The sequence below is a fragment of the Macaca nemestrina genome, chromosome 5, assembly GCF_043159975.1.
Source record: "Macaca nemestrina isolate mMacNem1 chromosome 5, mMacNem.hap1, whole genome shotgun sequence".
Lineage (NCBI taxonomy): Eukaryota > Metazoa > Chordata > Mammalia > Primates > Cercopithecidae > Macaca > Macaca nemestrina.
Window position 1 is genome coordinate 99,209,311 of NC_092129.1, and position 15,858 is coordinate 99,225,168.

The 15,858-nt window shown below is 37.8% G+C and overlaps 1 protein-coding gene across 1 annotated transcript in view; it reads left to right on the top strand.

Annotated features, from left to right (window-relative positions):
* Positions 1-1,156: 1,156 nt before the first annotated feature.
* Positions 1,157-15,858, top strand: part of LOC105496166 (glycoprotein hormones, alpha polypeptide) — a 16,446-nt gene continuing 1,744 nt past the window's right edge. The window contains exons 1-2 of the mRNA XM_011766311.3: positions 1,157-1,315; positions 14,806-14,912. Coding sequence (XP_011764613.1) covers positions 14,813-14,912 — 100 coding nt within the window. The 5' untranslated portion in view covers positions 1,157-1,315; positions 14,806-14,812. The remainder of the gene's footprint in view (positions 1,316-14,805; positions 14,913-15,858) is intronic.

The window sequence follows — 15,858 nt, forward strand, 5'->3', positions numbered from 1 at the left end:
GTCAACATAGTGAAACCCCCGTCTCTACTAAAAATACAAAAATTAGCCAGGCGTGGTGGTGCACACCTGTAGTCCCCACTACTCAGAGGCTGAGGCAGGAGAAGCGCTTGAACCTGAGAGGTGTAGACTGCAGTGAGATTGTGCCACTGCACTCCAGCTTGGGCAACAGAGCAAGATTCCGTCTCCCCCACCTGCCCCCCAAGAAGAAACATCACTAAGAAAACATGAATGGTTGGGGGGCATACTGGAAGGAAACAACGAAAATCTGAAAAGGTGTAAGAACCTAAACAAATTTGTTTATCACAGAAAATAAATCACAAAACAACTTTTCTTTCTCTGGTAAGTTTCTTTATGTTAAATAAGAGTTAATTTTTGCATCACACAGACCTTCTAAACTCTTCGCTGAAGAGGTCCTTGGTAATTTGTATGTAAGCCAGTTCCTTGCAGAAGTGGCACTGAGCAGAGTAGATAAAGATGGGAACTTTTGAAGGGTTATAATCTTTGTGTGCAAAAAAGAAGCCACAGTAGTCTGAAGAGCTGTGCAAGTTTCAGGATGACACTGGGTTGGGAACCTTGGAACTAAGTGTCCCACACCTGGCAAGGCATGACATACACATTTTCTGTTCAGGCAGAAACTGAGCTTTAAAAGTGAAATGACAAAACAAAACAAACAAATAACCAAACAAAAAAAAGGCATGTATATTGAAAACCATTCAGTCCTTCTTAGAATTGCCTCATACCTTTCTCATGCATCTTTATTAAATTCAGATGCACATTAATTTTAGAAAAGTCTAAATAGGCGTGTGTTTTATTTTTCTGTTTCCTAGTGAAATAGTGGTATAAGCCTGGAAATGCTCTATATCTATTTTCTGAAATCTGTAGCTCTTGTTTAGGTAAATATCAGGTACTTAGCTAATTAAATGTCTCTTGTTTATGTGAAAGTGTCAAATTTCAGGATGTTATGTGTAAGGCTCAGTAAAATTACGTACAAAATGACAGTGTACTCTCTTTTCATAGGCTGACCTTGTGGTCACCATCACCTGAAAATGGCTCAACACAAAAATGACCTAAAGGTTGAAACAAGATAAGATCAAATTGACGTCATGGTAATTACACCAAGTACCCTTCAATCATTGGATGGAATTTCTTGTTGATCCCAGGGCTTAGATGCTGGTGGAAACACTCCGCTGGTATAAAAAGCAGGTGAGGACTTCATTAACTGCAGTTACTGAGAACTCACAAGACGAAGCTAAAACCCCTCTTCAGAGCTGCAGTCAACTGCGCTGAACACATCCTGCAAAAAGCCCAGAGAAAGGTAATATGAAGAAAATAATTTTGGGGGATTTTAATTGAGGAGTAAAATATTTGAGAATATGAGGGAGATTCCAGAGTCTCTGCATACACCTTAATAAGAAGAGAGATACACTTTTACTCATTCTCTTTTCAGCAGTCATGATTGAATTGGGAGGAAGTCTGTAAAATTTGGCTGTGATCATAGGGTAAGATGCTATCTAACAGAAACCAGAAACCCAATGTCTCCTGCTGGGATACTTGAGCGCCTGTCAGGATCTAAAAATTTTCCTCAAGAATTATTGGATGTCATTGGAAAGATATTCTTTCAAATAGCTTCCAGGAGCCAGACAGAGGGCAAGCAGACATTATGATATTGTTTTATTATCCATTTTTAAGTGATGTATAACTATATCTTCAACCTGGCCCATGATAAAGTGGCTCACTTGTTTGGCTAAATGACCATAGCTTCTCATTATCTTTTGAATAGATGTTCTCATGCAGACTTGAATAGTAGCAGGGAATTTCTTGAACGTCATTGTTTTCATTTTCTTCTTTAATACAATGCTGCAAAAATCAGAGTTGGTAGTATTTCTCTAGCTATTATTCATGAATTTGCGATGATAAGTCACTTGCCCAAGTCTCATTGAGTAGTTCCAATGAGTTTCTGGAAACTTTTTTGCACCTAACCTTGGCTATCTTTGCATTAACACGAATTGGTGGCTGATTGGGAAACAGAAACTAGAAAATAAAAGTTTTTTGTCCCTCCTTATTAGCGTCGAAGAACAGGATATGGGCACGTGTAAAGAACTATGGGCTGACACCCTATGGGTCCCTTAGCAATGCAGAAGCTGCCTTTCATCCCACAGGAATTTTGTTTCCTAAGCTCTTCAATCTTTTTCCCAGTCAAAAGTCAGATATTTTGCCTTAGAAAAGGAATCATTTAAAGTTTCTGAAAATATCTTTTAAATAATTACTTGACTTAATACCAATTCAATTATTCATAATATTGGTCAACCAAATTGCATGTAATACATTGCTATATTCTTGAATTATTTAAGAAAGACAAGAGTGGTCCTCATTTATAAAGGGTTCATGGTTTTTCATTTTAATTTTAACTCTGGTTTTCTTAAGTTTATTATTTTTTTTTTGCAGTAAGAGTCATTGAAATTTTAAGTGAGTCATATTTCTTACCATTTCCTGTTGAAAAGGGTAGCATGTGAGAAAAATGTTAGAAAAGCAATTAATTATGTTCCAGAGCAGATTTTCAGTTTCAGTGTACATTTCTTTTTAATGTGAGACCCAGATTTACATGAAAACTCAAAGTAAGAGCTGGGTAACAGAAATGGCTAACTTAGAAGGTAATGTACATCTTGCTTAAAAACAGATCAAAGTAATCTACTTTCACAAAGAGAAAATTTACAGGAGTGAACTTATATTTCTATTGAGAACAGCATGGTTCATAGCACTAAATTTCATTTTTCCAGATTGTGATTCCTAGTTTGCTATCAACTTTTGATCTCTGCAAATTCTGGATTTGGTGTATAATGCTACAGCAGCGCCATTGTAATGTTGCACAAAGTAGTCTAGCAATTTCTCGGTTCATCAGGCTTAGAGATAACATTGTAGAAATGATCCAGCATCTTTAATACTCTGTGATTTAAGGTGGGGCACTTAGGCTGAACTAGGGGTAGAATCAATGACAATATTAGAAATCAAATTAGACAACATAACTGAAACAGCATGATTCATGTGTGACTCCAAGTTATAAAGGAGGACATGGATTAATGGTATACTTTCAGGCTATAGGGGTAGTAGTACAAGTGGAAGGACACTATCTTAGGATCAGATTACTTTCTGAGCAACTTTGGCAAATCGTTTAAATTCTCTAATGTGTAGTTTTCTAATATATGACACAGGTGTGAAGAAAATAAAGCAAGTGAATGTATGTGAAAGCTAATGCTGGCTAGGCAGAGGGGCTCTCGCCTGAAATTCTAGCACTTTGGGAGGCAAAGCCGGGGATATCGCTTGAGCCCAAGAGTTGAAGATCAGCCTGGGCAACATAGAGAAACCCTGTCCCTACAAACAAAACAAAACAAAAACACAAAAACAAAAACCACGCTCAAATTAGCTGGGCTTGCTGGCACACTCCTGTTGTCCTAATTACCTGGGAGGCTAAGATGGGAGGATCACCCGAGCTTGGGAAGTTGAGACTGTAATGAGCAGTGATTGTGGCACTGCACTCCAGTCTGATCGACAGAGTGAGACCATGTCTCATTAAAAAACAAAACAAAACAAAACAAAAAACAAAAACAAACAAACAAACAAAAAAAAACAAAAGAGAAAGAAAAGAAAGAAAGCCAATGCTTTTTCCCCTTTCCCTGATCCCCTGCTGTTCCCCACTGCAGACAGTCCTCATAGCTTGATCAGTTATACCTGAACTTGCTCTCTTTTCTTTTCATTTCTTCTTTTCTTTTCCTTTCTCTCTCTCTCTCTCTCTCTCTTTCTTTCTTTTCCCCTCCCCTCCCCTCCCCTCCCCTCCCCTCCCCTCCCCTCTCCTCCCCTCTCCTCCCCTCTCCTCCCCTCTCCTCCCCTCTCCTCCCCTCTCCTCCCCTCTCCTCCCCTCCCCTCCCCTCCCCTCCCCTCTCCTCTCCTCTCCTCTCCTCTCCTCTCCTCTCCTCTCCTCTCCTCTCCTCTCCTCTCCTCTCCTCTCCTCTCCTCTCCTCTCTCTTTTCGAGACAGGGTTTCTCACTGTCTCCCAGGCTGGAGTACAGTGGCTCAATCTCAGCTCACTGCAGCCTCATCCTCCCAGGCTCCAGCGATCCTCCCACCTCAGCTTCCCAAGTAGCTGGGACTACAGGCCCAGATACGGAGTTTCACAATGTTCTCCAGGCTGGTCTTGAACTCCTGGGCTCAAGTGATCCACGTGCGTTGGTCTCCCAAAGCGCTGGGATTACTGGCCTGAGCCAACGGGTATGGCAGAAATGGCTTTTTAAAGACAGTTCTGTAGAAGGTGAAGTCAAATAAATATGTAAAATAAAAAATACATCAGTAAGTTATATTAAACTGGCACACAATAACGTTGCTCTAAAAAAAGATGTCAGCATCTTATTTAGGGATATGCCATCTGAAAACATCATTTAGGAAGCTCATTGTAAAATGTAAAGATTTAAAAGCAGTACAATGAAGTGGTTCAGAGCTAGGAGTTTGGAATTGTAAAGAGACATTTTAAAATCTTGGCTCTGCCAGTAACTAATTATGTGACCTTGTATAGATTACTTCATCTCTATAATTTCTTTACAAAAATGAGAATGATACTACACAGGATTGTCATGATGACTGAATGTATTTGTGAGTTCAAGGTGCCCAAATGAATGTCTGGCACACAAGTGCTCAATTAATGGTAGGTGTTATTTTTTAAAATATAAGATACTATTGTTACCATATCCAGTATTACAGATACTGTGTTGAATGCTAATCCAATTTTGTATACTTTGTTACATTTCCTGTAATCAGTTAACTTAATATGTGACCCTTAATATAAAGACCCTCCCCACCCAACCTGCCATATGCACAGAGGAGAAAGTAGAGGCAAGATTGTGGTTCTGTATCTCAGACTTTGGAGCAATGTTTGTTATAAGAGAGTGCAGTTGTATCAGTTATTTATTGTGATGCATCAAGTTACCTGAAAACTTAGTGAGTAAAATAACAAATTATTATCTTTCAAAGTTCCGCTGGTGGACTGAGTTCAACTGTGTAGTTCTTAACTCGAGTTTCTGGTTCAGTGCAGTCAGATGGAGGCTGCGGCTGGGGTCATCTGAAAGCTCAGCGGGGCTAGTCATCCAGGGCAGTTTCTTCCCTCAGATGTCTGGTGCCTCAATACTTCTTGGCCTCTTTCTCCCTCTCCATGTGACACTTTTACTATCTTCATGTGGCTTGGCCTTCCCATCCTGTGGTGGTCTCAGTGTAGGAGCATTTCTTCCATGGCAACTGGTTTCTAAGAGATGGAAAGCAGGAACTGCCAGGTCAGTTAAGGGATATACCTACTACTTGTCCAGTGTCACTACTGCTATATTCCTGATCTAAGCAGTCATAGGGCCTAGTTAGGTGAAATGGGGTACAAAGATAGACATACCACTGTTTGATGTGAGAGTGACAAGGTCACACTGCAGATAAATGTAGGCTGAGGGGTATTTTTGTGGCCATTTTTGGAAAGTACAATCTGCCATAGCAGTAAACACAGGGGCAATGAACAAGGGGCTTCGCTTTGCAGCTCCTCTGATCTGTTTTATTACAAAGAAAAAAAATCCTTTTAAAGTAAGATGTCAAGATTGATAAATCAATAACCCAGTCCTGTCGACCTTATTATTGAAAAACTTCAGGCAAATTAAATATGGTTCTATGCTATAGTGCACTTAAATGAGAATTCTGCTTGGTGTGTAAAAAGATGGCATGAAAATAGCTCAAATAAACATAACAAAATGTAATCCACAAATTTTTAAAGTTGGAAACATTCTTATATTTCTATAATGATGCACCAAATAAAACTTTTCTGGGCTTTGGGTGTTTTACTTTTTTGAATGATAAATTGACGCTACCCATCGTTTTATTCCTAGTAGTATTTATTATTACAATAATGTTGACTTTTAAAATTAGGTACTTTTAAACGACAAATACATGTAATTCTCATTTAAAACAATAATTTATGGTGCGTGGAGTTTATCCTGTCAAAACTTCTCATTGATTTTTGCAATGTAGATTTAGCATGCAGAGGATTTAAAAAATGCTGATGTGCTAGAAAAAACAGAAGGGTAATGAAAAAAGCGAGATTTTAATTCCATAATTGTGTTAGCATTGTAAAGCATATTTAAATAACAGTTAAAATAGAATAAGTACATCTATTATAAGTCCCTTAAATTTAGTCAATTAAGAAGCTTCTCAAAATGTGATTATTTTAAGAATGGACATAAAATAATTGATATTGTTTTCACAATTCTATGAGCCCTTCAACTTTCTTCTAAATACTGCTCAATCCTTGTATTTACCTTTAAAATAAATATCGTAAAGGTCATCATTTTTTCTATTATTATTATTTTTTTTTTGAGATGGAGTTTCGCTCTTGTTGCCCAGGCTGGAGTGCAATGGCACCATCTTGGCTCACCACAATCTCCACCTTCCTGGGTTCAAGCGATTCCCCTACCTCAGCCTCCTTGCAAACCTCAGCTGGGATTACAGGCATGTACCACCACGTCCAGCTAATTTTGTATTTTAGTAGAGACAGGGTTTCTCCATGTTGATCTGGCTGGTCTCGAACTCCCAACTTCAGGTAATCCACCTGCCTCGGCCTCCCAAAGTACTGGGATTACAGGCATGAGCCACCTCACCTGGCCTTTTCACTTCTTTTCTCTCCCTTTTATCTGGAAAATAAGTTGGCTCCCTTTAAAATTTTTGAGAAGCACAAACATTATTGAGTGACTGATAAATAGAAATGTGTAAAATAATATAACTATGCTGTGTGCCTTCACTTGGCCTTATTTTCCTCTGAATACTAGGGCACTTTGTGGATCCTCTCTTTGCTACCTGCTGGGGAAATTACATGGACTGAATACATGAAGCTCCTGCATGAATGTCGAAATAATAAAATATACCTTAACTACTCTGATTTTTTTTTCATCAAGTACATGTTTTTATTCCCATTAATTTTTCCTCTGTCTATTTTCTTGTCCCTGGCCTACCACAAGGCTCCATGTCTACAAATACTTTTATTATAGCAGTGTCACTTCAGCTCATTTGCTTTTGTACTGGAGCCCTCGTTGTACCCTGAGCTCCTCAGATGGCAGGACATTTAGTCATATTTGTACCACCCATTCTTTTTTTTTTTTTTTTTTTTTGACAGAGTCTTGCTTTGTCACCCAGGTTGGAGTGCAGTGGCATGATCTAGGCTCACTGCAATCTCTGCCTACTGGGTTCAAACCATTCTGCTGCCTCAGCCTCCTGAGTAGCTGGGACTACAGGCATGTGCCCTGCCTAGCTAATTTTTGTATTTTTAGTAGAGATGGGTTTTCACCATGTTGGTCAGGCTGGTCTCGAACTCCTGACCTCAAGTGATCCACTCACCTCGGCTTCCCAAAGTGCTAGTGACCATGCCTGACTTGTATCACCAGTTCCTGGTGATACAATTCTTGACACAGTTCCTGGCACACAGCAGGTACTTATTTAAAGTTTTAAAATCTTCCAAGCATTCAATTTGGAGCTTACATTTTGCACTTTATGACATTTGAACTCCTACCAAATTATCTAAAACTCATCTTTTAATAAGATACACAGTAATTATCTGTATCAAAGAATGTATGAATCAGACTGTAGGGGTATTAACCAGTCTCTCCTCTTCCCTTCAATCTTTCAGCCATTCCTTGCCACCACCGTTGGAGAAAATTATCAGCTAACATGTTAATAGGTCTCAAGATCACGCTAGTGTCTGGGAGCACTGTTTGGGCATTTTTTGAGAGGAAGTGGGAAGCTGGCGGATCATTGAGGTTGGGGGTGTGATGCATGTATCATGAAAGACACTCACTGCTGCCTTGGGGCTCACAAGATGTTATAAGAATAAGATAAAAACCCACTTCCTGGAGCCAGGGCATATGAGGAAAGAAAATCTGTAGCCAGGTAGCCAGTTTCACTCCAGGCTGAGTTTCCTAACCACTGACCTGAGGTTCTTTAGAGACAGAGGTAGTCATTTGGCAGAAGGTAGAGGTGAGCATGCAGAGCTCCAGGGACTGCTCTGTGGAAGTCGGTGGCATGCAATCTAAACATCCATTTTCCTTTGAGACGTTCCACCTTCAAATCTTTCGTTAAAGCTAAACTATTGTTATCTTCTCTGGACCACGCCAGATGCTACACTTAAAGGCTTATCCTCTGTTTAATAAACAATGGCTGAACCCCTGTCTCATGCTAGGCAATGCACTGGGGCTTCAGAGCTTTACCTTCTTTGGGCTTCCTTTCATTAGTTATCATTCACTGAAGGCAGGCTATGTTGCCTCTGCTTGGTAGTTAGCAGGATTAGATGGGGCTAAAGAGGTGAAACCTTAGGTTAACCCTCTAGAAGTCAGTTAGATTTAATCTGTTTGACTAACACAAAATTATGCCTCTAATCCTAGCCTAGTCATCTCAAGAATGTGTTATGAGTCATTTGAGCTTCCTGGTGTAGAGAGTGTAGATTAGTCACCATTAGAAAAACCACAAACCTCACCACTCTCTGGGAGTGGGGAGCAATGGCAACATGTTTGCAAGCAAAAGGCCAGGGTGTTACATTGTTTCAAGCACTTGTAACCTTCTTGCAACAATTATTAATGTATACATAGGGATGTGTATGTATGTGTATGTGTGTGATACTTGGTGTGTCAAGATATATATTGGTGTATGTATGGATTTAATGTATGTATATGGCTTGTATGGCACACTGGTAGAGTGTTTACCTATTTCATAAATCACTTAATACATTAATTATATATAATCACAATGAATAATATTGTACAAACATATGTTAAATAATAATGGTAAGTTATGGTAATAATATCCTTTTATACTTTTAAGAATGCTATTGGGCCGGGTAAGAGGGCTCACACCTGTAATCCCAGCACTTTGAAAGGCTGAGGTGGGCAGATCACTGAAGCCCAGGAGTTTGAGACCAGCCTGGGCAACATGGTAAAACCCTGTCTCTATAAAAAAATACAAAAAAATTAGCAGGATGTGGTGATGGGTGCCTGTAGTTCCAGCTACTTGGGAGGCTGAGATGGGAGGATCGCTTGATCCCGGGAGGTCAAGGTTGCAGTGAGCCATGACTGCATCAATGTCCTTCAGCCTGGGAGACAGAGAGAGACCCTGTCTCAAAGAAAAAAACAAAACGAAGCAAAACAAAACAAAACAAAAACCAAAAAAACCCTCAAACAATAACAACAACAAAAAAAACGAAAACCAAAACAAAAGGTATTGTAGGGGAGCCAGAGATCACCTCTAACCCCCTTTTAGCTCTTAGTTGGCTCTTCAGCTGGATCTGGGAGCCAAATTGTCTCTTACATTAATAAGAGAGAAATACACAAATTTTATTCATTTTACCTGTACATGGAGATCTTCACAAGAGAGTGAAGTCTGAGGAAGTGGCCAAAGCAAGATGCTTTTATACTTTTTAGACAAGTGACAAATTTGAGGAGAAATGACAACACAAAGAAAATCTGGCAGCTGGACATGGTGATTCAGGCTTGTAATCCCAGCACTGTGGGAAGCCAAGATGGGCAGATCACTTGAGGTCAGGAGTTTGAGATCAGCCTGGCCAACATGGTGAAACCCCCTCTGTACTAAAAATACAAAAATTAGCTGGGCATGGTGGCTCGCACCTGCAATCCCAGCTACTCTGGAGGCTGAGGCAGGAGACTTGCTTGAACCTGGGAGGTAGAGGTTGCAGTGAGTCGAGATTGTGTCACTGCACTTCAGCCTGGGTGACAGCGAGATTCCATCTCAAAAAAAGAAAGAAAGAAAATCTGGCTGGGGCAGTGAATTCCTAGGGGAGTCACTAAGAGATATGTGAGGAGGAGGTGTAAAACACGTGGAAGATAAGGGTTACTTCATTGAGTATTTTTATTCTGGGTCATTGTAGCCTCTATTTCCAAGTCTCTGGTGATAAGGGCTATTTTCTCACCCTGGCACGGAGAGGGTGCCCCTCCCAGAGGAATTCTCAGTGCTTGCTGCATGCAGAAAGCAACAGGTTCAGCTCATTCTTTCTGCAACTAACATTTCAGCAATGTTTTCCACTCAAAATAATCAATATACCAATCCGGTGTATTTTGGAATAGCGCATCCCTCACTCCTTCACTATCTTTTCCTCACAGAGTCATGTTATTTCAAGAATCTAAATTGTTTAACATGAACTAAGAGACACCAGTTTAAACCCTGAAGCTATTATGTGTTTTTTATTAATGGGTTCTTTTGAATTTTTATGACTTTCATGTCTTAGCATAAAATGGTTGCTCCCTGTGACGTATGTAACATTTATAGATTCACCTATTAGCCAGCTACAATTTTATAGCTGAACATACTCTCTCTCATGAAATTATATGAAAATATTTTATTTTACTGAACATCTATTCTAAGTTGTCATTCAAGATTATCTTGTTCTTTAGTGTGAATGACAACTCTATATTAGCAGTTTTTGGTTAATACGATTGTTACTGTTCTAAAGTCCCAATTCCACATAACTGTATTGATCATTTACTTTGTACAAGGCCTTGTGCTAGGGTAATGGTTGATTAAAGGGGCATAGTTTCTATCTTGAAGAAGCTTTCTCAGGCCAAGCACGGTGGCTCACACCTGCAATTTCAGCACTTTGGGAGGGTGAGGCAGGAGGATTGCTTGAGCTCGGGAGTTCCAGATTGGCCTAGACAGCATAGTGAGATGCCCATTTCTTTTCTTTCTTTCTTTCTTTCTTTCTTTCTTTCTTTCTTTCTTTCTTTCTTTCTTTCTTTCTTTCTTTCTTTCTTTCTTTCTTTCTTTCTTTCTTTCTTTCTTTCTTTCTTTCTTTCTTTCTTTCTTTCTTTCTTTCTTTCTTTCTTTCTTTCTTTCTTTCTTTTTTTTTTGAGACGGGGTCTCTCTCTGTTGCCCAGGGTACAGTGCAGTGGAACAATCTCTGCTCACTGCAGCTTCCGCTTCTCGAGACTCCATTTCTAATTTAAATAAAAAGAAAGAAGCTTTCTTTGTGGATGAAGAGATAGACGTGTACATAACCGGCTAGACTGTGGGGCATCATCTAAGAATTATAAGCTAAGTGACAGGTGAGTGCAGTGGAGGAAGATATTTATTTTGTCTTTGGGGTTGGGTGAAAACTTCGCAGTGATTCTGGCAGTTGAGCAGCTCCTTAAAAGACTCTGAAGTAGATGAACTGCAAAGGGAGAGAGAGAAGGCCAAGTTGAGAAAACTCACATTTTCTTGGACTCATATTATCTTGATGTGGTGGGTGATGGGATATAAGTTAAGGGTATGCTGATGTGTATTGCAGATTAGTCTGAGGTTTCATTTACAGGGCCTATGAAGTTTGGAAAATACTCATGCGGAATATCAAAAGAGGCTGAGATTAGCAAATCTGACTTTAGAGTGAGCATATTTTTGCAAAATAGCATAAATCCCAGCAGAATTTAATTTTTTCCTCTGATTCTTAATATTTTCTTTCGAATTTTAAGACAGAAAAACCTGAGGGTGATTAGGATGATAAAAAGATTTATTAAAATGCTTTCAAAATCACCTAGACTTTGAAGGTTATTCTGTTTTTACTTGGTTATTGTCATCTCTTTTCAAAATAAGGGCAAAGAAAGATAACAGTTTCTGCTACAACAATAGTGATTTTTGTTTCACTTTTTCAATCTTCTCTTTATTTTAAAGGCAATTCTAAAATGCGCATTGACTTCATGCTTTCACATTCTGCAATCTTACTGTAAATGTTTCTCCTCTGAATTAATTCTGATATAATTGTTCACTGCATAATGGCTGAATTTTCATAATATATGAGCTGCAATATTAAGGCACAAAGATGATACTAGTTTAAAAAGGAAATTAGTTTTAATCCTGAAAATTTCCTTATGGCTTTGTGTATTCTCAAACTCTGTGACTTCAGAACCTGTTTACACTCTTAAAAATTATTGAAGAGCCCAGGCCGAGCGTGGTGGCTCAAGCCTGTAATCCCAGCACGTTGGGAGGCCAAGGCAGGTGGATCACAAAGTCAGGAGTTCAAGACCAGTCTGGCCAATATGATGAAATCCCATCTCTACTAAAAATACAAAACAAAAACAAAAACAAAAAAGTATTCGGGTGTCGTGGCGCGTGCCTGTAGTCCCAGCTACTTGGGATGCTGAGGCAGGAGAATTGTTTGAACCCAGGAGGCGGAGGTTGCAGTGAGCCGAGATTGCATGACTGCATTCCATCCTGGGCAATAGAGGGAGACTCCATCTCAAAAAACAAAACAAAACAAAAAAATTATTGAAGAGCCCAAAGAGCTTCTATTCATGAGGTTATATCCATTAATATTTAATAGCTTAGTGATTATGTTAAAGTTTAAAAATATTTATTCATTTAGAAAAATCCATCATATGTTAACAAAAATAACATGTATTTATTTTTTTAAATGACAATTTTCAAGAAAAAAAATTAGTGATAAGAGTGGCATTGTTTTACCCTTTTGCAAAGCTCTTCGTTGTCTAGCCTAACAGAACACAGCTAAATTCTCATGTGCTTCTTCATTCAATCTGTTGTAAAATTACATGTCATGTAGCCTCTAGAAAATTTCTCTGAACACCCAAGAGGATGAAGAGGAAAAAAAGACAAACAACATTTTAGTATTATTATGAAAATCGTTTTAACCTCACAGATCCACTGAAAATCTTTGGGGTTCCCAGATCACACTTTGAGAGCCACTAACTTAGAACAATATTTATTCAGTGTTAATTATGTATGAAGATAAATAGAAGTCAAAATTACTTACATATATATACCTATATCTATCTATCTATCTATATATATCTCAGGTAGAAATAATGACATACATTTGTTTTAGCCTTCGTACTTACACAGTCTGAATTTCTATACAGGTTGAGTGTCCTTTATCTGAAATGCTGAGGATGAAAGGTGTTTTAGATTTTAAATTTTTTTGGATTTTGGAATATTTGCATATACATAGTGAGATATCTTGGGGATGAGACCCATGTCTAAACATAAAAATCATTTGTTTTGTATATACATAGCCCGAAGGTAATTTCATACACTATTTTGAATATTTTGTGCATAAACAAAGTTTCTGTTAAGTACTTATATGTGGAACTTTCCACTTGTGTTATCATGTTGGTGCTCAAAATGTTTCAGATTGTGGGCCATTTCGGATTTCAAATGTTCAGAATAGAAATACTCAACATGTATTATAAACTTAGTTCTGCTGTCTGACAAATTATTCCTAAGAAGGGTTATGGATTAATATAAACATCTAGCAGAAACTCAGCCCTATTATGTCAGTCTACATGAAAAATAACCAAAAGTTTTGACTCATATGTACCTTTAAGCCTCATTCTGAATTTTTTTTTAAAAAAACTTTTATTTTGAATAATTGCAGATTTAGATGAAGTTGCAAAAAAATGTACAGAGAAGTCCTGTATACCCTTCAGCTTGTTCCCTCATTGATAATTATCTCGTAGAACTATAGTGCAATGTGAATACTAGAGAACTGACATTGCTGCCACCTATACAGCTTATTCAGATTTAAGACACACACACACACACACACACACACACACACACACACACACACACACACAATACTAGTGCCCTGTCATGCAGTTTTATCCCATGTGTAGATTACTGTGACTAACATCCCTATCAACATGCAGCTGTCCCATCACCACAGCTCCCTTGTGCTATATCCCTTTAGAGCCACACTCACCCTTATACACTTCCTTCCCAGTGCTCACTCCTTGAAACCATTAATCATTCTCTATCTCTATAATTTTATTTCCACAGTGTTATATAGATGGAATCATATAGTATTCAGCCTTCATTCAGCATAATTCTCTCGAGATCCATTCAAGTTGCTGTGTGTATCAATAGTGTGTTCATTTTTTTTTGTTGCTGGACAGTATTCCATGGTATGACTATACCATCATTTGTATAACCATTCACCTGCTGATGGGCATTTGAAATATTTCCAGTTTTTTGGCTACTTTAAACAAAGTTTCTATGAATATTTATATATAAGTTTTGTGTGAACATAGTCTTCTGTTCTCTGAGATAAATGCCCAAAAGTGCAACTGTTGGGGCATGTGGTGAGTACATGTTTTGTTTTATCAGAAACCGCCAAACTATTTCCCAGAGTGGCTGTACCATTTTATATTCCCACCAGCAATGCCTGAGTTATCTTGGTTCTCTGCATCCACGCCAGTATTTGGTGTTATTTTTTATTTTAGCCATTCTGATAGATGTGTAATATGTCATTGTAGTTTTAATTCGCATTTCCTTAATGGCTGATAATGTTGAATACTTTGTGTTTATCCTCCATCAAATGATTGTATATTTTATATCTCATATATAAGTTTATAAATATTTTCTTAGGTATTATCTAGTTTAAGTTCCATGTTTTTCAAATAAGGACCCTGAGGCTTTGTAACAGGATGACAGAGAATTTAAAATTTAAATTCTGAAATTTAAATTTTAAAGAATTTAAGAAGAGAATTTATTGTAATTATTATTAAACCAATTTCTAGAAGTTAATGTGAGAAATGGGAAGATTCAGTTATCTATATCTTTCTTAAGGAGAAATTAAAAAAAATTTACATGGTTTTAGTATATGTTGGGAGCTAAAAGCAGAGAGGTCAAGACACTGATGATTATTATTAGTAGTAATGTTGAAACTACTGGTTGTTGTTGTGGCTGGGAAGCCAATTTTAAATTAACTGTTTTTTTTTTTTTTTCTTCCATGTCTGTTTGTAGGAGCGCCATGGATTACTACAGAAAATATGCAGCTGTCATTCTGGTCACATTGTCGGTGTTTCTGCATATTCTCCATTCCTTTCCTGATGGAGAGTTTACAATGCAGGGTGTGTGACCAAGCTTGTGGTTTGAGTAATAAGGACAACACACATTTCTAGATGTACATCAATAACTCCATTAATTACATTTCTACCTCCTTTTCAAAAGTAATAAACCTTTGCTGCTGGATTCATATCTAGGCTCTTGTAGATTGTGAACATAAAATTAAATTAGGTTCAGAAAATGTGCAGTGAAAACGATATCTTACACAACCATTTATGTAGCAGCCTATGCATTTTCATCTGAAATAGATTCCTTTTTATTCTTTATTTGAGTCTTACAAGAAGAAAACCCTCCTTATTCAGTTAGCTCAGTTATTTTTTACATTTCTGCCAGAAGATTTGAGATTTTGACATTGCCTTTGTAGATGAATTTTCACATCAGTTAAGTGAGAAAAGCAAAACCATTTTATACAGTAAATTTGTTTTGCTGTATTGTCTGAAAAATCTCATATAGTAGCTGATATAATTCCTTCTGCTTTGAAATTTGTGAGCTACTATTGGTTATGGTTTTTCTCTAGATAAGTGGTAATATTTTAATCCAGGTCCCAAGTGCAGGCATCTCATCTAATATCAGTCTCTCTGCACTCACCAGACTTTCTTAATTCTGACATATTTCTCTCTGTCAATATTTGGAGTTAGTGTGGGAAAAACAATAGCAGATTCTAAGGGGAAAAATATTTTTCCTCTGCGCAAAATTCTCTTTTCAGATGAATGTGATGTTTTCATCTGTCAAGTTTTGTGTTTCCTCTAGGCATACTGTTAGCATTGAGATAGAGAATCTATGCTTGAAGAAAGACTACAACTGAGATTTTCTATGCATATCTGTGAAAATGTTTGTTTTTAAATTTTATTTCTCATGAACATTAATCAGTATAAATATTAAATATTATAGATGAAGATTAACATATAACCAAAAAGCACTTACTTAGTTTCCTTTCATTTTTGATGGAAA